Consider the following 22347-nt stretch of genomic DNA (forward strand, 5'->3'; position numbering starts at 1 on the left):
TTCAGCTCGTCACTTCACACACTGCTGGGATGAACAGGAGAGTCCTGTGTCCTAGGGACATTGGCCAGAACACCGTCCAGGAGGGCAGGGGGACTAGCGGAAAGGGGAAGGAGAACGTGGGCACATGCTTATTCCTTCATGATTAACTTATCATTGCCTAGCATTGGGCTATGGAAAATTCCCTCTGTAATCCCTCCAGCTGGCTCTGGTAAGCCCCTCTTTTGGAAGGAGGATCCTATAACCTGGAACTCCGGGCAAACCTCCTCTCCAAGGGGAATAATTTTAATGCAGTCTGACCATGTTACCAGTTGAATAACTTGAATATTACGTACATTCTTCTGATATGTCTGCACTTCTGAGTAGTGTTCTATTGAAATTCCTTTGTGCAGCAAATATGTGGTGGGTACCTACTGTGTGCCAGAAACTGTGCTTGGTGGCTGGAAATAAAACAGACACGTCCCTGCCTTGTTAGAGGAGCAACTTGGGGTGGTTGAAAAATGACTAGGTGGAATTCAGAAGACTTGGTTGTCACCGTGATTCTGCCCTTAATGACTGAGTGACCCTGAATAAGTCACTTAACCTCTCAGAGCTCCACTTTTCCCATCGTCCAGATTTCAATTTTCAGAATTTTAAACATCCCAGCAATAATTTCCAGTTAGATAGCCACTGTTAATATCTGCTGCTAACAGGACCATGACTTGTTTTGGAATTTGTCTGTGAGATTTGGTGGGAGGGTTAGGTACAGAGGGCTGTGACATGACCCATCCATTCAAGAGCCCTTCTCTTAGACCATAATGTTTACTCTGAGTGACTCATCAGAATTGTCTGAGGAGTTGAAAGAATTCCCAGTGCCCAGGCTACCCGGTAGACCAATGAAATCACAGTCTCTCAGGGGGTAGCACCCAGGTGTCAGTCACTTTTCAATACATTTAGTCATCTACTTATTTGTCCCTTGCATCCCTGTGACCCCTCATCTCCCCACCCCTTCAAAGGAAATAGCTCTGTGGGATTTGACCTCCCGTTTTGATAGCTGGTGGTGCTGCTGTGTATATTCAACAACCACTGCAGTCAGAGCAAGTCGGGGCGTGAGAGGTGAGCCCACCGCATATCTGAGCCCATGGGTCAGCCCATGTATCTACAATCTAGGAAGGCATTTCGGATTCTCCTTTGTTTGTTCTTAACAACATTACTGCTTAGTCCAGGCGTTTATCTGTATTTATTAAGTACCTGCCGTGAATGGCCCTGTATCCTGGAGACTCTGTGAAGAGCAGAAATTAACCACATGAAGGGAACAGCAGGTGCAAAGTCCCTGTGGCAGAAAGGAGCCTAGCCAGTCGAGGAACAGAAAGGAAGGATGTTTGTGTGACTGGAGCAGGGACTGCCGGCTGCATGCCATGCAAGGAGACTGGCGATGCGGGAAAGGGTGAGACTTCCTTGTGCCTTGTGGGCAAAGCTGGAGCTGCAGAGAACATGGGAGGAAGTTGCCCTCGATGCATCGTTTCCATACCTGGTGGCTTTTAGCAGCATACTGACTGTTTTTAAGACCACAAGAAAAAGCCGTTATTAGCAGAGGCCATGAGAGCATGACTATGAGTCATACAGAGGAGGTAACCCGGGAGTGGCACGTTTCCATTTGCTTCCCTTCCAGACAAAACTGCAGGCCCCACCCCCAGGGCCTGGTTTGTGCCAGACACTGTTGTAAGCACTTTATTCCCTCACTGAATCTCCATTACCAGCCTATGAGATAAGAACGATTATTGCCCCTTTTATGGATAGACACCAATGAATAATTTGCTCACGGTCACATGGCTACCACGTGGTAAAACTAGAAATGGAACCTGGGCAGTGTCTTGCTGGATGGGCAGGTAATCAGTACAGAGCTGATGTTGGAACGTGACGGTGGCCCTGCTTGCTGCTTGTGTTGAAATGTTTCATCTTCATTCAACAAAAATAGAAGACACCGTGAAGGTTTGAGTTGAGGGTCACATGGTCAGATGGCATCTGCACAAATAGCGGACAACTGACAAAGGCATCATTCTCATGAGGTCACATACAGTGGTTGTGCTACAGCCCATGACACCAGAACACAAACAGCTAATTGAAATTTCAGGGAACCTTTAGGTATGATACGATAGGTATCATGTAACTTCTGTCTCTGAGGCTGGTTGAACGAATTCACTTGATGGATGTGCTATTAGCAAACTCTCCTGCCCCAGAGAAACACTTAATACAGGACTTGGAAACAGGAATCAAGCGTTTGACTACATTCTTCTGAAGCCAGATGCAAACCACACATCTTCTGCTCTCCGGGGTAAGGAACAAGAGTGCTCTGGAAAGTATATGGAAAGTTATGTGGATGTTGTGGCAGTATGTGTGCAAGCAGCCTACATAAAACCCAGGGAAAATAACAAATTGCCAAGAACCTTGAGCTCATCTGGGATCATTGTTGTTGCAACCACCAACATCAAGTATTATGTTTTCATGGTCTGTGATTACATGGCATTCGGTACATGGACCTGTGTAAACAAGAGGGACACAGATTCTCTCTTTCTTTAAGTTTCTTTATTTGTTTTAAGAGAGCAGAGGAGGGAGAACCCCAAGCAGGCTGTGTGTTAGCCTGCAAATCCCACTGCGGGGTTTGAACCCACGAACTGTGAGATCATGACCTGAGCTGAAATCAAGAGTCAGACACCCAACCAGCTGAGCCACCCAGGTGCCCCAAACATAGATTCTCTTTTAACTAATACAGTGAAATAGTCCATGGCTAAATCAACATTTCTTGATCACCTATTCGATACCAAGCAGTAGCTCATGTAATCCTCAGACCAGCACTGCTAGAGGAAGTGAATCCTCATCCTTGAAGATAAGGAAATGGAGACGAAGTGAGTCTAAGGAACATGCCAAAGTCTCACGGTAGCCAGAGTTTGGGGTTCGATCCAAAGTGGAACCACAAAAGGCTCTGAACAGTGCAAAGCAGTCTTGAAAAAGAAGAAATCTAGAGGCAACACACTCCCTGATTTCAAAACATAAGGCAGAGGTATAATAATCAACATAGTATGGTACTGGCATAAAAACAGACACGTAGATCAATAGAACAGAATAGAAAGCCCAGAAGTATGATCCCATTCATATATGGTTAATTAATTTATTTATGATAAAGGAGCCAAGGGCATACAATGAGGGAAGAAAGGTCTCATCAATAAATGGTGCTGGGAACACTGGATGCCTCATGCAAAAGACTGACACTGGCCCACCATCTCTCACCAAATACAAAAGTTAACTCTAAAATGGATTTAAGACTGGAATGTAAGACCTAAAACCATGAAACTCCTAGAAAAAAAACATAGGCGGTAAGCTCCTTGACAGAGGTCTTGGCCATGAATTTTTAAAGCTAACACCAAAAGTAAAAGCAACAAAAGAAAAAATTAACAAGTAGGACTACATCAAAGTAAACAGCTTCTGCACAGCAAAGGAGACCATCAACAAAGTGAAAAGGCAACCTACCGAATGGGACAAAATATTTGCAAGTCGTATATTTGATAAAAGGTTAATATCCAGAGTATGTATACCTCAATCCAAAGAAAAAATCAACCAAACCCCAAACAACCCAATTTTTAAATATGGGCAGATTTGAAAATAGATAATTTTCCAAAGAAGATATGAGCATGACCAACAGGTACGTGAAAATTATACCCAACTTTATGAATCGTCAGGGAAATGCAAATGAAAACCACGATGAGATACCACCTCGCACCCATCAGAATGGCTAGTACCAAAAAGACGAGAAATGAAAAGTGTTGGCGAGGATGTGGAGAAAAAGGAGCCCTCGTACACTGTTGGTGGGAACGTAAATTGGTGCAGCCACTCCGGAAAACAATACGGAAGTTCCTCTAAAAATAAAAATAGAACTACCATGTAATCCAGCAGTTCCACTTCTGGGTATTTATCTAAAGGGAACAAAAACAGTAACTCAAAAAGATACACGCGCTCCCATGTTTATTGCTGTACTGTTTACAATAGCCAAAAATGGAAACAAAAGTGTCCATCAATGGATGGTCAATATTGTAATATTATATGGTGACTAGCTTGTTGAGCATTGAGTAATGTATAGAATTGTTGAATCACTGTGTTGTACACCTGAAACTAATATAACATTGTATGCCAACCATACTTCAATAATAAATAAAAATAAAAATAATTAGGTGTTTATGTACAATGGACTATTACTCAGCCATAGAAAAGAATGAAATCTTGCCATTTGTGCCGATATGGATAGACCTTAAGGGCACAATGCTAAGTGAAATGAGTCAGAGAAAGACAAATGTCATATGATCTCTCTTATATGCGGAATAATAATAATAAAAAAAAAAAAGCCTCGTGGATACAGAGAACAGATTGGTGGTTTCCAGAGCGGGGGAGTGTGAGAAATGGGTGAAGGGGGACAAAGTTTTTAAAAAAGCCTCTGAGATCTAAAAGGCCAACTAATACGGGTATTTTGGGCACCATGATGGAAGGAGGCTGCAGTAGGCAGGAAGGAATATTTTGGTGCACAGACCACTTCTCCTAACTTTACAGATATTCTCCTAACACCGTAAGCCATATTCCTAAACGTTCCACTCTTGCAGCTGAAGTCTTGCACAGAGAAAGAGAAAGTGATGTTTCCAAGATCACGTGAGTTCAAGGAAGGAGCGTGGGTTGGGTCACTGGGTTCTACATCATCACATGCTCAGTTCCGTGTTTCAATTTGGGGCTTGCAAAGCCCAGGCGCATCTTCAGAGCTACACAACCAGCAAAAAAAAAAAAAGAAAAAAGAAAAAAAAGAAAAGAAAAGAAAAAAAGGTGCTTGACTCCAAAGCTAGTGCTCTCAGCTGCTCCCTGTAAAAAACATGTCAGTGAGAGTTTACGCCTGTTGTCCATGCTGCACTGACCGGAGTAAGTGTCCTATTTTTTGCAGACACAGACATGAAAGTCTGGTTGGCAGTTGGCAGTAAACCTCAGATGTTGGCTGAAGTAGCAATATTATATACAATCTCTGCTTCCTTCCCTTTCTCACTGAAATAAATATTCAGCTGCAGGGCTGTTTACCCCAGCCGGCTTCTGAAGACCGTCAGGCAGTCAGTCGCCACGATGTCAGTCAGGCAGCACCAATTGAAGTTGATTTCTTTTGTTCAACAGCTGCAGAACCAGGAGCTGCTGAGGGCAATGATGAAGAAGGCCGAGCTGGAAATCAGCGGCAAAGTGATCGAAACCATGAAGAGGCTGGAGGACCCTGTGCAGCGACAGCGCGTCCTCGTGGAACAAGAGAGACAGAAATACCTGCACGAAGAGGAGAAGATCGTCAAAAAGCTGTGGTGAGTGCCAGTCACCCGTTGGACCCGAAAAAGACACTGTCCTTGCCAACGAGAAGCCCCTTCCTAGATGGTGCTCTCTCCCTCTCTCTCTTTTAACTTTTTTAAAAGTTTATTTATTTTGAGAGAGAGAGAGAAGGAGAGAGCAAGGGGGCGGGAGGGCGGGAAGAGAGAGAGAGAGAGAGAGAGAGAGAGAGAGAGAGAGAGAGAATCTCAAGCAGGCTCCGCACCAACAGCACTGAGCCCGAAACAGGGCTCGAACTCCCAAAGCGTGAGATCATGACCTGAGCCGAAACCAAGAGTCAAACGCTTAACCCACTGAGCCACCCAGGCGCCCCTCCCTCTTTCTTTATTGAGCACCTACTGTGTACAAGTTAGGGTTCTGCTGGTTCTGGGTATCCTTGGACACTTAGCGCCCCTCTGTCCAGACCCCGGGAAGTTCGACTGCGCTTGTCTCATTAACAGCTGGAGCACCGCGCTCCTTTGTAGGGCTCGGCAACAGAGAAAATGAGAGGAAGCAAATGGCAAAACCCAATGATAAATGGGAAGTCTGCATTTAATCTCAGTAAATGAAAACTAATAGCCAAAATAACGGTGTTAAAATTATCTTCCTATTATTCAACTGTAGTTAAAAGCACAAAAGAAGAATTTAAGTGTAAAGTAGGTCTGATCCAGGAATGAAAGATGCCTCCTTGAATGTTATCAATCTTCTATGAGGTTCTTATTGAAAGCATCTATCAAGTCCCACTATTGAAATGAGCAGTTTTATTACTCCCCAGTCACTGGGGTGGGCACATCTTTTATGGTAATATATGTTTTGTTATGCAATGAAGATTTATCATAGAATGATTTCACCTTCTAGTGTAATGAGTAGTAATTTTTCTGGATTCTTCTAGCATTGTTAATTCTCTTAAATCTCCCAAATTGGGACTAGAAAGAAGCAACTTTCACGTTCTTCTCATGGGCGGAAGAACCGGAAGTCTCCATGATGGAAAGTGTTATTTTCCATCAACTGTTTGATATTTGAGCCTGTGTCACCCCAGATGCCCACCCAGTGTGTCTAATTAAAATAAGAATGTCCCTCTCAGTAGCAGTCCAGAGGGGGGAAAAAAATCAATTACAGTTATAATTTTCCAAAAAAAAAAAAAAAAAGAATTTGACCACTGTTCACCAACATCTCAAAATAGCTTCTAATATTTTATGTAGTTCATTCATTTGTAGACCATTAATCACCCACCGTGAGGTGATAAGGCTATTATTTGTCTGAAATGTTTTTGTGATGGCCCAGTTTTCTACATCTAGGTGTTAAAAGATTCTTCTTGAAAACTTCTTTAAAAATGTGTAGCCTTTTAAGAATATTTTATGTTTTCCAATTAAATCATGAAAAAGTAAATTTCCTTGTTTTAAGAATTGTGTTTATCAGTCAGCTAAGTCTTGCTTTTGCTCTAGAAAAAGTACTTAATCTCAGTACTACCCCAGTAGCCCAGCACGGGACTGAGCTAGGAAGGGGCATGGGGAGCCTATCAGGAGAGCACTTCATCTGTGGGCTGGCTGCACCTGGAGAAGATGTGCACAGGGCATTTGAGGAGCTCCAGTCCAGCAAAGCAGAGCATATGAGTATGTGTATAGCCCAAAACAGGTGGCTCACCTGTGCCAGGTGACCCTACACAAAGGAGAGATTGCTTCGGGCCCCAGGGATCAAGAAGACAACCTGAAATAAGTTATTTGTCCTGTGCTCCCAGACCCAGGGCAGGGCCCGTGTGTTTAGCGGGGTCTCACAAAGGGTTTGTTAAACCGAACCGGGCTGGCCTGGAGGTCAGGTGGGGTTCCATCAGTGAAAGCAGGGCGAGGGATGGGGGGTTCCCAGGCAGAGCAACCCTGTGAGCCAGCAAGACTCAGGACCAGGAAGGTGCAAGGTGTCCTTGGAAAACTGGGGGCCGACCACGATGGCGGAGATGATGCAAGATACTAGACCATGTCTCATGTCTGGGTAACGCCGTTCCCCCTTGCATGATGCCTGCCCATATCTTACACCACATTCACGCCCTGCCTGCTCCGTGTGTGCAGGGACTGTGTTTACCGAGATTGGAGGATCATGTGACAGAAACCTAGATTCCTGGCTTTTCATGGAAGCTCCTGGGTCCAACCCCAGATCCAGAACCTCTCTGGATGGAGCGTAAGAATGTGCATTTTACCCAGGGGAGATTCTCAAGTGTCTTCCCATTTGACCAGCCTGATGAGGAGGTCACTGACGTTTTTTGATCAAGGATGCAGCAAAGTTTTTTGATCAAGGAAACACAGCAAAGGATGCAGAGCTGTGTTTCAGAAAGGTCCCTCTGGTGATCATGTGCAGGACTATTGGAGGGGGAAACATTGGTGTCAGGGAAACCATATTGGCAGCAGCTAGAACAGTCCAGTCGAAAGTCAGTAAGGCCTGGGGCACAAGGGTGTCTCCCTCCATCAGTTAAGCGTCTGAGTCTTAATTTCGGCTCAGGTCATTATCTCAAGGTTTGTGGGATTGAGCCCCGCATTGGGCTATGCACTGACAGCATGGAGCCTGCTTGGGATACTCTCTCTCGCTCTCTCGCTCTCCCTCCCTCACTTGCATGCATGCACTCTCACTCTCAAGATAAATAAATAAACTTTAAAAAAAATGTCAGTAGGCCTGAATCAAGGAGTAAAAACAGGAATGGGAAGAGAAATCAAATGAAAACGGACTGTTACAAAAGACAGCTGGGGGCGCTTGGGTGGCTGTTGGTTAAGTGACTGACTTCAGCTCAGGTCATGATCTCACGGTTTGTGGGTTCAAGCCCCGCATCGGGCTCTGTGCTGACAGCTCAGAGCCTGGCGCCTCCTTCAGATTCTTTGTCTCCTCTCTCTGCCCCTCTCCCACTTGTGCTCTGTCTAACTCTGTGTCTCAAATACATGAGAAATACATGTAAATACATGTAAAAAAAAAAAGACCACTGGAAATTTCAACTTAGGAGCATCAGGAAAACAATCTCCCCTCCTTCCCTCCTCTCCCCTCCCCTGCCCTTCACCTTACACACACACACACACACACACACACACACACACACACACTGGAAAATAAGTTCTCTTGGGCATCATGTTGGACTAAGTTGCTGGTGAGCCATTAAGAGGGCAGAGAAGTGAAATTTGGATCTAGAATACGGAGAGAAATAGAATCCAGATCATTTCTCTTTGGTGGGTTTCTACTTGGAAATAATAATTGGGCTTCTAATAACTGTCAAATTAAATATACTTCATTAATATATTAATGAAAACATTAATGCTTCTTTTAACTAACATAGTATGAAAAGCAACTTACACAAATAGAATGGATTTAGAGCTAAACCACAGCATCTGTGAACATCTGGCTTTCCTTTGAGCCGAGTTCACATCTCCAAAGTCATATTGATTACATAATATTGAAAGTTTGTTTTCAGCATTCATTTTAGCTCCATGATCTCTGTTACATTTTGAATAAACAAATTGTATCTGAGTGCTTCGTAATATATATCATAAACATATGAACAGAAATGACATTGTTGTGTACAATAATATCAATACACTTTTGATCAACCCAGGAAAAGCTGTGACATTTATGGGTCTTCTGTGTTCAGAGTTATGAAATCCCAAAGGCACATCATGTAAAAGAGATTAAAATAGAACTTTAGGCAGACTGACTTCAGGTCAGATGATAGCTCTTAGGAGTATTCATTGACACCTGGCAGACTTGTGGGTTGTAAATGGAACCGTGATAACATTTGGGTCTTAGCTCTTCCCTCGGAACTTGGAAGGACTGGACAGTGTGTCCAGTCTACACTCTAAGATATTTCAGTTTGGTGCTGAAGTGGTAAATAACTTTTGCACACATAGGTGCCATATTTAGAGCTCTTAGGAGGGATGGCATACATCGTCTCCTCAGGGATGTGGTTAGCTGCAGGAAGTTTCCTGTGGGTGGGTTCCCATAACACCAGGTACCTTTCCATAGTTTGCAAATGTGGACAGTGAGCAATTGGGGCTTTCCCTTTGGGTCCTGAGTTGCAGTATTTCTTCTGAAGGGATCACAGGCAGTTTGGGTCCATTTTCCATAATAGAATGAAAGACGTCACCAAAAACTCCATCTCGCTTCTCTACAGCGGATGGACTTGTTGTTTGTCCCATTGGTCCTTGTTAAACACACATGGCATCCCGCCTGAATCCGTCCTGCAGTAGCTGTGCCATCCATAACCTCCATCTGCGCCCCCACTTAGCGGGAAGGGTCTTAGCAGGCCATCTTTTTACAGATACGCTGTGTCTTCTTTCCCTGTTCCCCGCCAGCCCCTAGCACTGCCCCTGTAGGTGAATGCTGTTTGCCTACCGCCACCTAGTGGTTCTTAATCTCTCAACGTTCTTGTCCTCCACTACCTTAAGAGAAGTTTTCTGTTGTCAGATTTACAGGCAAACTGAAATGATACAACCGTGTTTACGATGGGTGATTAATGTGCCCAGGAGACAGGATGTTGTTGGTTTGTTTCGTTGGTTGCTTTGCATTTTGAAGCAGAAGACCTCAGAACTAGCAGTACCTGTGTGTGTGTGTGTGTGTGTGTGAGCGCATGCATGCGTGCACCTGCGTGTGTCTTTCTCTCCCTCTCTCTTACACACACATACACACCAGAAATCAGATCTGTGATCGTTCTTCGTCTTTGGAGCTTAGAGAGGAAAGTCAGTCCTTATTGATGAGGCCATCAGTATAAACCAGAGGTTCTCGATCAGGGGCAAGTTTGCTCCCCTCCCCCACCCCCTCCCCACTTCCCTCAGGGGCATTTCCCAGTGTCTGGAGACATCTTTGTCACACGCCAGGGAGAGGGTGCTACTAGATCTAGTGGGTAGAGGGCAGGGGTGCTGCGAAACACCCTACAATGCACAGGTCAAGTCCCTATAGGAAAGAATTATCCAGCCCAATATATCAAGTTTCAGGTTTAGAAGGCTAATATAAGCCAATCAGGACCCCTCCTTTTGCCCCGCTACGGCATGCGCTCCCCTCCCCCACCCCATCACCTTACAAAATGCACACTCCCCTCCCTTAGTCGGCATCAGCACCACTGAAAATAAAGAATGGGTCCAGCCACCACCTCCCCTCTGGCCAACCTGGGCATCCCCAAGAACAGGCCCTGGGAAAACTCCTTGCACCCGCCTTACACCTCAGAGGAATATTTAAGCCACACCAAGCTACTCTCTCGAGATACTGCCGCCATCTTAGCGGAAGGCCAGGGGAGGCTGGGCCGCGGTGAGCAACAGGAGGCTCGGATGGGCCCTTTGCTACTACAGCTGTCCTTTTGGGGGGCCTCGGTGTTCACTGCCACCTACTGGTCTGCTTGCCCCCACCCCCAGTGAGCTGGAAGACTTCGTTGAAGACTTGAAGAAGGACTCTACGTCGGCTGCCCGAGTGGTCACTCTAAAAGATGTGGAAGATGGGGCTTTCCTCCTGCGACAAGTGGGAGAAGCAGTAGCCACTCTGAAAGGTGAGCCTCCTCCTTGAAGGGGAGAAGTCCGAAGCGTGTCTCTGGGAGGAGAGCGGGGTGGAGGGGGGGAGGTTAAAACTCTGTCCGACAGTGACAGATCCGCTCGTTCGTGCATGTGTGCCTGCAAGTGTTCATCAAATACCCTGTGGGCCGGGCGCTGTTCTAGGCACTGGCGATGCCTCACTGAACAAAATGGGCAGATGTCCCTGTCTTCTTGGAGCTTCTATTTTAGTGGGCACCATAAGATTTAGGGCGAAATGATACCAATGCCAGTTTCTCTCCACTGGCTCTTCCAGTGTGCCAGGGCACTTGTGCCAAATTCATTGAAAATGGCCCTCAGGGACAGTTGCCTTTATCCCACATAAGCAGACAGGAAGTGAGGCGCAGAGGACCTCTGCCCTTGCCCGAGGTCACTTGGAACCCGGCTCTGTCTGACAGGCGTCTGCCTCCTGGAGATGTGTGCGGAGCGCTGCGGCCGATGAACCCCACGCTCCCGACCCTACCCGGCGTGCGTGTGTGGGATGGGGGCTTGTTCTGCTTTTTCTCCAACTCACCCTCTGCTCTTGGCCTGCAGGAGAATTCCCCACCTTACAAAACAAGATGCGAGCCATCTTGCGCATAGAAGTCGAGGCCGTGCGGTTTCTGAAGGAGGAGCCCCACAGGCTGGACAGCCTCCTGCAGAGAGTACGGAGCATGACCGACACCCTGACCATGTTGCGGAGGTAACCGGGCCCCCCCCCCGGGGGCGGGGAAACTCGTGAGGGAGGACGGCAGCAACTCCTTCCCACCTCAGACGTTCCATTGCAGTATGACTTGAGGTCCCGATCGTTCAGCACAGGCCTGCTGCGTTTGGCACATCCTAGAGCTTAACGTTAGGAAACATTAAGTAAACATTTTTTTCAAAAAATCATTTGAAGGTGGTCCTTTTTAATAACACTTTAAGATTAAAGAATGCGTCAAAATATTTTATTAGCCTCCTTCACTTCTGGAGCACAGATGACTTCAGTTAGAAGAAGAAATACACACTGAATGAAGTTCAAGAGACAGCGTTAGAGGCACGGCCCTGCCTAACTGGAGAGAGGGAGGGCAGGAGGGAGGAGAGCTTGAGAACTGGAAGTTGCCTTCATGAATATGACTACTGACAGTGGAAGAGAGGGCACGGTGGCAGGAGAGGGAAAGAGGGGGAACAGATCCTCAGGGGTCCCTTGGGGATTGGAGGAACAGGGTAGGTAAACAGCAAAAGAAACAAGTGAGTAGCAGAGGAGAGTCATCGAATGTAGTGTCTCTTTTCAAATCAAAAATAGACATTTTAATAAGAAGAAAGTAAGGGACTGATTAAAGATTGTAGGTCAAGTACCATGTATCATATCGTCTGATATACCCTACATCGATCGTAACAACAGCTCCCGAGGAAGGCGCCAGAAGGCAGTCTCATCCTCCCTCCTCCTTATCATCATCACTACATTCTACAGAAAAATATCTGAGGCTCAGAAAGGTACAGTTCCCAGCATCCTAGAGCTAGAACCTGCCAGAACTGATGATATTCAAACACAGGCCTGTCTGACCCCAGAGCCGTGTTCTTTCCACTGCACCGTGGGTGGAAATGCACAGATAGCTTCACATGACCCCAAAATGCAGAGGAGGATGAGGACCAACCGGGCTGTTAGATCTGGAGTCACTGTTGACCTCCCAGAAAGGCGTGGTTGAGTCCAGGTGGGGAAGGAAGCCTGATCCAAGCGACAGGAAGAGCAAGCACCAGGAATTAAAATACAGTTGCCACGGGGCGCCTGGGTGGCGCAGTCGGTTAAGCGTCCGACTTCAGCCAGGTCACGATCTCACGGTCCGTGAGTTCGAGCCCCGCGTCAGGCTCTGGGCTGATGGCTCAGAGCCTGGAGCCTGTTTCCGATTCTGTGTCTCCCTCTCTCTCTGCCCCTCCCCCGTTCATGCTCTGTCTCTCTCTGTCCCAAAAATAAATAAATGTTGAAAAAAAAATTAAAAAAAAAAAAAACATAAAATACAGTTGCCTCTTGGACAACTCGGGTTTGAACTGCACGGGTCCACTTATGTAAGGATTTTTTTTTTTTTTTTGATAAGTACAAGACAATGCTGTAAATGTATTTTCTTTGTGATCTTCCTAATCACGTTTTCCTTTTCCTAGCTTACTTTATTGTAAGAATCCAGTCATAGCATACAAAATGTATATTAATCAGGTACTTACGATATAGGTAATCCTTCTGGTCAACAGTAGATAATTAGCAGTTAGGTTTTGGAGAGGAACAAGAGTTCCATGTGGATTTTCAAAGGAGGAGAGTATGGGGGGCTCAGGAAGCTTTTGGGGTTAGAACAGAGCATCTCTGAGGGCTGTCCAGCGGGGACTGAGTGGAGGGGGTTGATGTTAGAATCATCTGTTCACTCCTGGCCGCCCCCACACCAATAGTGATGGAACCGTGTCTGGCTGGGCACAACGGTGCTGGTGGAAAGGCAGAGACAGACCATCTCGTGAGGGAAGGACTGAGCAACCAGGTACCAGAGACGGTTAGGAGGCAATTGGAGGGCATTAGGAAGTTGCTATGGAAACCTTCATCCCCAAGCTGCTACTCCGGGTTGTCAGATGTCTTAATTTTGCAACCTCTTGCCTGGCTTTGGGATGCCACGGCATTCAAGTGTGCCATACAAATAAAATGCAAGTTACCTACCTTAAGAGTTAATGCTGCTGTGCATGGTTTCTCCCAGACACGTCACCGATGGGCTTTTGAAAGGTACAGATGCAGCCCAGGCCGCACAGTACGTCGCTATGGAAAAGGCCACAGCCGCGGAAGTCCTGAAGAGCCAGGAGGCACCCCACACCTCAGGCCAGCCCCTCCACGGCGCAGGAGTCCCCGGCGACATGAAGTCAGAAGTGGTGCCCTTGACCGTTCACCATGCGCAGAGCTCCCCTGTGGTCATCCAGCCCTCCCAGCTCTCCGCCGCCCTGCTCAACCCCGCCCAGCACTTGCCGGGGGGCTCGGGTCCCCACCCCACCAGCCCTTCGGCCACCACACAGGAAGTGACCTCAGCTCTGCAGTCGGCACAGGCTCCTCAGTCCCCACAGATGCCCATGAACGGCTCTGCCATGCAGAGCTTGCTCATTGAGGAAATCCACAGCGCGAGCGCCAAGAACAGGGCAGTGTCCATTGAGGTAGGGTCCTATGTCCATTTCTCATTAACCCTATAGAGGAATAACATCTGGTCCTTCCCTCAAGGAGTTTATAGTCTGGTTGTAAAGAGAATGCATATATGTGTCAAAGATACATTTATATCAAATATATACAGATATATATATATCTATATATATATATGTATGTATATATATTTGTCTCAAAGAGAGATTTTTTGAACTACAAATGGGTTTCGATGGCCAGATTAAGAGAACAGTCAGATTTCAGAGAAGGGTGAGACATCCCATCCTGTGGGAAGGTGAAACCATGGTGTGCTGGGAAGTGTTTACCAACCAGTCCTCTGGTGGGGGCAGGGGGAAGCCCTGATTCATAGAATCTGCCAGTTTCTGAGGCGTATTCTCCCACCGTCGCTGATTGCGAGTTTCAGCGGGACGTCAGTGGGCATGCGGCTGGGGAGATGTGAGTCAGCTCTCCCTGCTCAAGCACATCACTGGTGAATGCGGGCCGGTGGAAGGTTTGCTACTGGCCCGGAAAAGTCAGTAGAATCTGGGTAAGTGGAGCAGGGTTGGTGAGGGCTAGCACGGAGGGGTTGCTGGAGCAAAGGGAACCACGAGTAAACTTGTTTTATGGGAACAAGATAGAGGAGACGAGGCTGGCAAAACAGACTGGAACCGGATGTGTGGGAGCTGGCAAACCAGTCCAGGACGTCTCAAGGTCATGGGGTGGGTGTCCAAAAAAATGCGGCCCATGATAAAAAATGGGCAGTGATAAAAAATCAGCATCTTCAGAAAATTGCTCTGAAACAATGTACAGAATCAATTAAGGTGGCGGGGTCTCGAGTTAAGGTTGCTGGGTGGGAAGTCATTAGAGTAGTCTCAGGATGCAAGGTGGAGGCCGTCAAAATGGAAAGAGAAAACTGGGTCTTAGAGTCACACGACATAGAAAACACGCCATGGTTTTAAAGATTCTATCAAGAGCCGGTATCCACGCCTGAGTATCACATTTTGTCTCCCCAGCGTCGTTACCCCAGACCCTGTTCCTCACCATGCCCGCCTCTCTTGCGTGTCAGCAGTGGATAACTCAGGTTTCAAGAAAAAATAACCCCTTCAAATTGCCAAGGCCACGGTCAGGGCAACCGGGCCTCTGGACCCTAGGTAGCTTCTGCCTCTGCTCCAAAGTCAGCGGCTGTGCCTCCCTTCCAAGCCAGCCGTTTACGAAACGCAGCTCACGGGAGGGGTGAAATGTGATTGCCTGACGGTGATTCTGTCCCATCGTGCCCAGCAGGGCAGGGGCGAAAACTGAACAACACGTTTCCTCCTGAGAGTGAGCGGAATCTGCCACTTCCTACATCTCTGTCTGGAAACCGTGTCAGTGGGACGACCCATCTATTTAACAAACGTCTCTTGAGAACCCACTGGGCGTGGCCATCGTGGCCGCGTGTGTATTCTCAGTTTCGACTCACGAGTCGTCTCTGAAAATGCCCCGATCTGCGGTAAGGAGGCCTGGGCCTCGCCGCCCGCTCCACTGCTGCTGCGTAAGGTGAGCTTCCTTCACGGACCGTATCCCCGAGCCCTGCTGTGCACCAGCCCCCAGAGGCTCTGAGGCAGGCAGGGAACAGAAGGGACAGAGTCCGTGCCTTCAAGAAACATGCCTGCTTGTAGGGAGAGGCCGAGAACCAGCGTATGCCAGATGGTCATAAAATGCTAGGAAGAAACAATGAAGGGAGGGGGGTGGTAAGGGGCGGCAGTGGAGGCTTGTTTACGTAGCGTGGATCTTGGACACATCCTTTGCCTCACTGGGCCTCGGCGTTCTCACGTGTGAAGTGTGTTGGTGAAGTGATCTCCTCGGTCTTTTCCAGTTCTTACGTGTTGGGGTTCTAGTAACCCTGGTGCCATTTCCCCTCTGCCCTCCTGGAAGGATTACTGCGCCACCTCGAAATCACAGGAGAATGTTCCTTTAAAAAAAATGTACTGGTATTTAAAAATGCATTTCATGTAATTCTCCCTATTGGGAGAACTTGATGGAACTTCGAGGGTATCCAGATAAAACCTCATTTTACACGTAAGAAAGTTTGACCCGGAGGCCATATAGCAGTTCTTAGTCACGGGACTGTGATGTAGGATTCTTTGTTCCTGGTGAGTGTTTTTGGGCTTAGCTTCTGTTTGTCTGCACATTTCCTCCGCAGTGAAAACTCAGTTTTGAGAACAAAAACTTGGTGATGCGATACATACTTTTGAAAGCATATCCCTGTGTTCTTTTATTAGTATTAGTTGAAAGTAGCAGTAAGTGCTCAGTAATAATGGAATGAATGCATTTGGGTTTCTGAGCTTGCTTCTGTGTGAGTGAAGACTACTTGGGCTTACACAGCAGAGAGCACAGGGGCACGTTTGTCTGATGTACAAAAATGTCCCTCAGTGCGGAAACCGGAGCATTATTTTATCCACATTTAACCTGTGTTATGCTCTCCGCCACCCTGACACGAAATCTCTAATTAGCTTTCCCTCTGGTTTTTAAACCTTCTTCACTTGTTCTTTTCCTTCAGAAAGCAGAGAGGAAATGGGAAGAGAAAAGGCAAAATCTGGACCACTATAACGGGAAAGAGTTTGAGAAGCTACTAGAAGAAGCTCAGGCCAACATCATGAGGTCAGTTCCAAACCTGGAGATGCCACCAGCCTTGGGCCCACAACCAAAGGGCGATGCTCCGGTAGACAAGCTAGAACTTTCAGGTGAGGTGCTCACAGGGCTATGCGGGCTGGCTACCCTCGGGTCAGGGCAGTGCTGCCCACGTAAGCACGTGCTGGCCAGCAGCACCAATCTCTCACTTCTTAAGACGCTTATAAATTGGAGCAAATCCTCAGGTATCACGACATTCTCACTACTGCCTCTTAACTATAACCGTAGCCTGGAAACAATGTTCTACTTGAGGATACTAGAACAATGCCCGGTAAGGTAAAATTTAGATTCCCGGCTTCCACATTTCCTGTGAATTTATGACACTTCACAACACCAGCTGGGAGAATAAGAGGGCCGCATTTAGAGTAAGAGCTTTTCATATGCTGCAGGAAGAAAATGCCAGCCTTTATGAGGTCCCGAGGGGACATTAGATCATGAGGCGAAATTGCATTTTTTAAATCAAAATTATTAGATGGTATATTGAACTAACTAAACTATGGAAGTTAAGCCTCAATGTGTCCCTAAGAACATAAAATAACCGTTAGAAAACTCAGCCTCCTAAATCTCCGACCAACAAGCCTCATGCCTTACTCTGATCTTAAAGTTGCGAACAGAGACACCATTCTACCTGCAGCCCAGTGTCTCAGAGCCACATTCAATGGTGCCTCCTCCAGTAGCTAAAAGTAATTTGGAAAGGAATTGCCATCTAGACTTGCATGCACGTCCAGGAACATGAGCGTAGATACAATTTGTAACCACTGTAACCCTGTCTCACTGTTCTCCTTCCCCAAAGCTGCTCTAAAATTCCCCTCACTGAAACTGCCCCCATCAGCCTGTGTGTGCCAAGTTTTTCACCCCTTTTCCCCACCTGCCCAGCTGGGTGAGGCCTGTTTAGGGACCAGAAGGGTCAGGCAGCAAGTACCTTAGGAGGAAGGGGCCCGGGAGGGGCAGCCCTGTTCTCACAAAGATGGCTTCTCCCCCAAAGTCCCCGTGAGGAATTTCTCATGGGTAAAAGTCTACACCATTCCGTTTCCATCTGGCCTAATTTGGCTCTCCTTATTATTACTTTTGTCAGGTAGTCCTTTGATGTTTTATAATCACAAATAAGTTATAAAAAATAGTTATAAATCATAATTGTTCCTTCTCGTGATTGCACTTGTTATCTTACCACATCTGGGCTTTTTATTCCTTCAGAATAAAAAAAATTTGTATAAAGTGGGGCGCCTGGGTGGCTCAATCAGTGAAGCGTCTGACTTCAGCTCAGGTCACGATCTCTCGGTTCATGAGTTCGAGCCCCGCGTCGGGCTCTGTGCTGACAGCTCGGAGCCTGGAGCCTGCTTCAGATTCTGTGTCTCCCTCTCTCTCTGCTCCTCCCCCGCTTGCACTCTGTCTCCCTCTTTCTCAAAAATAAACAAACATTTAAAACCAAAGAAATAATTTGCATAAAGTATTTTTTAAAAATTACTCCCCAGGGGCGCCTGGGTGGCGCAGTCTGTTAAGCGTCCGACTTCAGCCAGGTCACGATCTCGCGGTCCGGGAGTTGGAGCCCCGCGTCGGGCTCTGGGCTGATGGCTCAGAGCCTGGAGCCTGTTTCCGATTCTGTGTCTCCCTCTCTTTCTGCCCCTCCCCCATTCATGCTCTGTCTCTCTCTCCCAAAAATAAGTAAATGTTGAAAAAAAAAATTTTTTTTTAATTACTCCCCAAAGTATTTTTGCTCAATTAAATTTGTTATGTTATGTTATGTTATGTTATGTTATGTTATGTTATGTTATAAGTAAACTCTATACCCAGCATGGGACTTGAACTCACAACCCTGAGATCAAGAGTCACATGCTCCACCAGCTGAGTTTGTTTTGTTCTGTTTTGTTTTGTTTTGTTTTGTCTTAACACATGGCCTGATTTCAGAGAGAGTCTGCTAATGTACTGGCCACCAGAAATGCATAAGGATACAATCTGTTACCTGCAAACGTTGGTTTCTATCATTTTTACTTATTTGGCATGGATGTCACTGCTTTTACTGATTTTTGTTTACTAATGAGGTGAAATTCTACGCTTAGGGTTTTTAAAAGCTATTTGTATTTCCTCTTGTATAAATTGTCTGACTACTTAGAAAATGTAGCTCCTAAAAAAATCAGTGGAAAATTTTAGAGATGGTAGCCTCAGTCAGTGTTAAAGAAAAATTATTCACAGAGATATTTGTTAAAAAGAGCAAGCAAGACTTTATTCAAGACGACGGCAGCAGGGGAGAGAAACTGAACCCAGCTCTGAATACAATACATCAAGGGTAGGGAGAGTCTCGCTAAAAGGCAGGCCGAGGGCCTGGATGTGCAGAGGGAGCGAAGCACCAGCTCAGATGTCAAGAATGGGGGATTCTTGCTAAACGGACTTCACGGAATTCTTTGCTAAAACTGGGCTGAGCAGACAGAGCAAGGGCAAGGCTTAGCGGAGAGGAGAGCTCGGGGGAGCCTGACCAAAGCCGGGCAAAGAGGCGGTCATGGTCATGACCCAGGAGAGGAGACCTGGGCCCGCTTCCAGGGCCCGTCAGCCTGTGCCAGTCCCTGGGGGGACCCACAAAGCTGATGAGGCTGTCCCCCGGCCAGGCCGCTGGCTCAGGAACCAGCCAGGCGGCCCACTGCTGCTGGGGCCTCGTCACCCAGCACTCTCCTGCAGGAGACCAGAACTGTCGGCTACGTGTAACCACTGGCCTTTCACCCTGATGAGCACCCACACCCTTACTACAGCTTTAAGCAGAAACTTCTCAAGCGTGTCCCTCAAACAGCTCTGACTAGGTTGCTCAGAAAGGACAAACATATTCCTGAGAGGGCAGGCCGTGTTCCTAGAGAGAGCTGGGGCAAAGCCCAGTTGGAAGGTCCAACCCCGAGTTTCTGCTTCTGCTGCTTTAGTGCGCACTCGGGTTCAGGCTGGTAAAAGGCAGAGGTGAGGAATGATGATAAAGGACAGAAATGAGGAGGTTTGAATTTGGTTAAGTGCCGTTTCTGGACATTTTTCTGGAGAAAGCTAAGTAGATATCTGTATTTCCTAACCTTTGGTGTCAATGCCAACTTCTCCTTCTGCATTTCTGTGTTTACTGCCTCCTTTCATTAGCAGAGAACCCTTTCCAACCACATAACCAGGACCAAAAGTCCATTGTGTCCCTGACTTTGTTTTCTGTTCATCTGCCTTGCATTTCCCTCCTGGCCCTTCATCGGCCAGATTCTATTCTAACATCCCCTGCACAAACTCCTCCTGCTAATAACACCGTCTCTCACGTCCTTCCTTTAGCAGCCATGCGAGGGGCTCTGGATTTGTCTCTAAGCTCTAATATTTCATCTCTCCAAGGAATACCCAGAAGTTTTACTTAATGACGATAGCTCTTGGGGCACCTGGATGGCTCAGTCGGTTGAACATCTGACTCTTTTTTTTTTTTTCTTAATGTTTATTTTTGAGAGAGAATGAGAGAGTGAGCAGGGGAGGGGCAGAGAGAGAGGAAAGCAGAGGATCTGAAGTGGGCTTTGCACGGACAGCGGAGAGCCTGAGGTGGGGCTCGAACTCACCAACTGTGTGATCATGACATGAGCCGCAGTCGGACGCTTAACCATCTGAGCCACTCAGGCGCCCTGAGCATCTGACTCTTAATCTCAGCTCAGGTCTTGATCTCAGGGCCCTGAGTTGAAGCCCTATGTTGGGCTCCACACTGGGCATGAAGCCTACTTAAAATATATATACATATGTGTATATGCTACACATATATATATATATATACACACATATATATATATGCACATATTTTTTTAATAATGATAGCTCATGCTTGCATTGCATTTACAGTAAGTCACTAAGCACTGTTCTAAATGCTTCGTGTATATTAAGGTATTTAATCTCCACAGCATCCCAGTGGAGAGGATTATTATGATACCCATTTAATAGATGACACAACTGAGGCAGAGAGAAGTTAATTAACTTGTGCAGGGTCTTTTCGGGATTTCAAGTCAGTCGGGCTATAGGGTCTATGCCTTTAATCCTGGCACTATGGAGAGAACAGAGAGATGTTTACATCAGATTGCATCAAGTTTATAGAAATACACTGTTCTGGAAGTTCTCTTGCAAAGAGGTTATTTTGCAATGACACACTGTTTTCCAGAAGACTCTCCAAATTCAGAACAAGACTTGGACAAGCTGGGGGGTAAGTCCCCACCTCCTCCTCCCCCACCCCCTCGGCGGAGCTACCTGCCAGGATCAGGGCTCACCACCACGAGGTCCGGCGATGTGGTCTACACCAGCAGGAAGGAGAACATCACCGCTAAGGTCTGATGGGTTCAGCTCTGGTGAACTGGTCTCTGAGTTCAAATGATACCCTTAGACAAGGTTCTCTCTATTCTCATGTAGAACTCAGAAAGTAGTAAGGCAGAGGAGAGAATTGATTAAGCTACATCACAGGAAGCCCCACAGATGGGAAAATGTCAGCCAGTGTTATTGGACTAGACTCAGCACCACCTGCTCTATCCTTACTTGACTTGTAGCTGCAACAATGTAAAATGCAAATCACAAGCTACTTCTCCAGCAAGGGCCTCATAAGATTGAAAATGGAGTAGAAGGGGACGCAAAGGAAAGTCCACCTTACAAAAGCTAAGTGAGACGAGCTAACACGGTTGTAAGAGTCTGTACAGAAGGGTGCTCAGTGGGCTTTAGCTGACACTTGGCAAGTTTGGTCTTTTGTGTTAAATGTAAAATACAATTTCCAAGGAGATGTAGTGCGGGCAGGCCTTTCTTAAAGGCACCAAATGTTGAGTAGTTATAACTTTATTTAAAATCTTCAACCCATTCACCAAAATGGCAGCTTGTACCAAAAAAAAACCCAAACTAAAAGCAAGGGATATTAATGGTCTTTCGACTCGATTTGAAGAGGTAGGAAGCCAACATGCCAGGCAGTAAGGGAACGTGTGTTGCTGTAATCTGTGCTTCTTTTTGCCAGCCCCTAGAGGCGTCGAGCTAATATCTGTGATTTGAATCTTCCACAGGCTAGCAGTGAAGATGCTGGACCAAGCCCCCAGGCTAGAGCCACGAAGTGTCCGACCGAGGAGCTGGCTTCCACCTGGACCCCATCCCCACCGCCAGTCGCTACCTCGTCCTCAAAGGACGAGGAGGAAGAAGAAGAAGGAGACAAAATAATGGCGGAACTCCAGGTATGTGGATGAGGTAACTGGTTGTGGCTCCTTGCCTTCCTACCTAGGCCGCTCTGGCTACGTCTCTCACAGACCCATTAGCTAGAGAGGGCTGGCAAGGAGCCTTTGGACCTAGGCCTCGTAAGCAGCATCTTCTGGCCTTGGCCTCCAGTTTTCCAAGATGGCGCTGAACTACCCTCAGGGTACTTCATGACGTGTGTAAGGAATGACTTTCACAAAACAACTCAGGAAGTTTATACAGGAAATGAATTGCGAGTTTTCCTAGCTCCGGCCAAGAGGATTTACTTTCCTTGCTTTTAATAGTCCATTCATTTCAAAAGCAATTCAGACAGGGATCCGAAATATCAGCCATTGTCTTGTCTTCCTAAGGACTGATTAAGGCCTCCTTCACGTGGGTCTCATAAAAACTTTGGTTTTAATACTTAGAATGGCTGCCCTCAGGTCTTCTGTCCTTCATACCAAGTTCCCATTCGGT

The 22347-nt window shown here is 46.7% G+C and overlaps 1 protein-coding gene across 7 annotated transcripts in view; it reads left to right on the top strand.

Annotated features, from left to right (window-relative positions):
- The window catches only part of KIAA1217 (KIAA1217 ortholog), a 302681-nt gene that overhangs the window by 269029 nt on the left and 11305 nt on the right, over positions 1–22347 (top strand). For 5 of the 7 annotated variants that reach the window (XM_047066476.1, XM_047066479.1, XM_047066478.1 and 2 more), the window contains 7 exons: positions 5176–5351; positions 10728–10858; positions 11433–11580; positions 13592–14036; positions 16559–16742; positions 20831–20994; positions 21708–21872. In XM_047066476.1, coding sequence (XP_046922432.1) covers positions 5176–5351; positions 10728–10858; positions 11433–11580; positions 13592–14036; positions 16559–16742; positions 20831–20994; positions 21708–21872 — 1413 coding nt within the window. The remainder of the gene's footprint in view (positions 1–5175; positions 5352–10727; positions 10859–11432; positions 11581–13591; positions 14037–16558; positions 16743–20830; positions 20995–21707; positions 21873–22347) is intronic. The other 2 variants (XM_047066477.1, XM_047066480.1) reach the window with 1 other exon arrangement.

The sequence above is a fragment of the Lynx rufus genome, unplaced genomic scaffold (assembly GCF_022079265.1).
Source record: "Lynx rufus isolate CCGP_SWC_20201006 ecotype Redwood Valley unplaced genomic scaffold, mLynRuf1.p SCAF_7, whole genome shotgun sequence".
In the NCBI taxonomy this organism is placed as follows: Eukaryota; Metazoa; Chordata; class Mammalia; order Carnivora; family Felidae; genus Lynx; species Lynx rufus.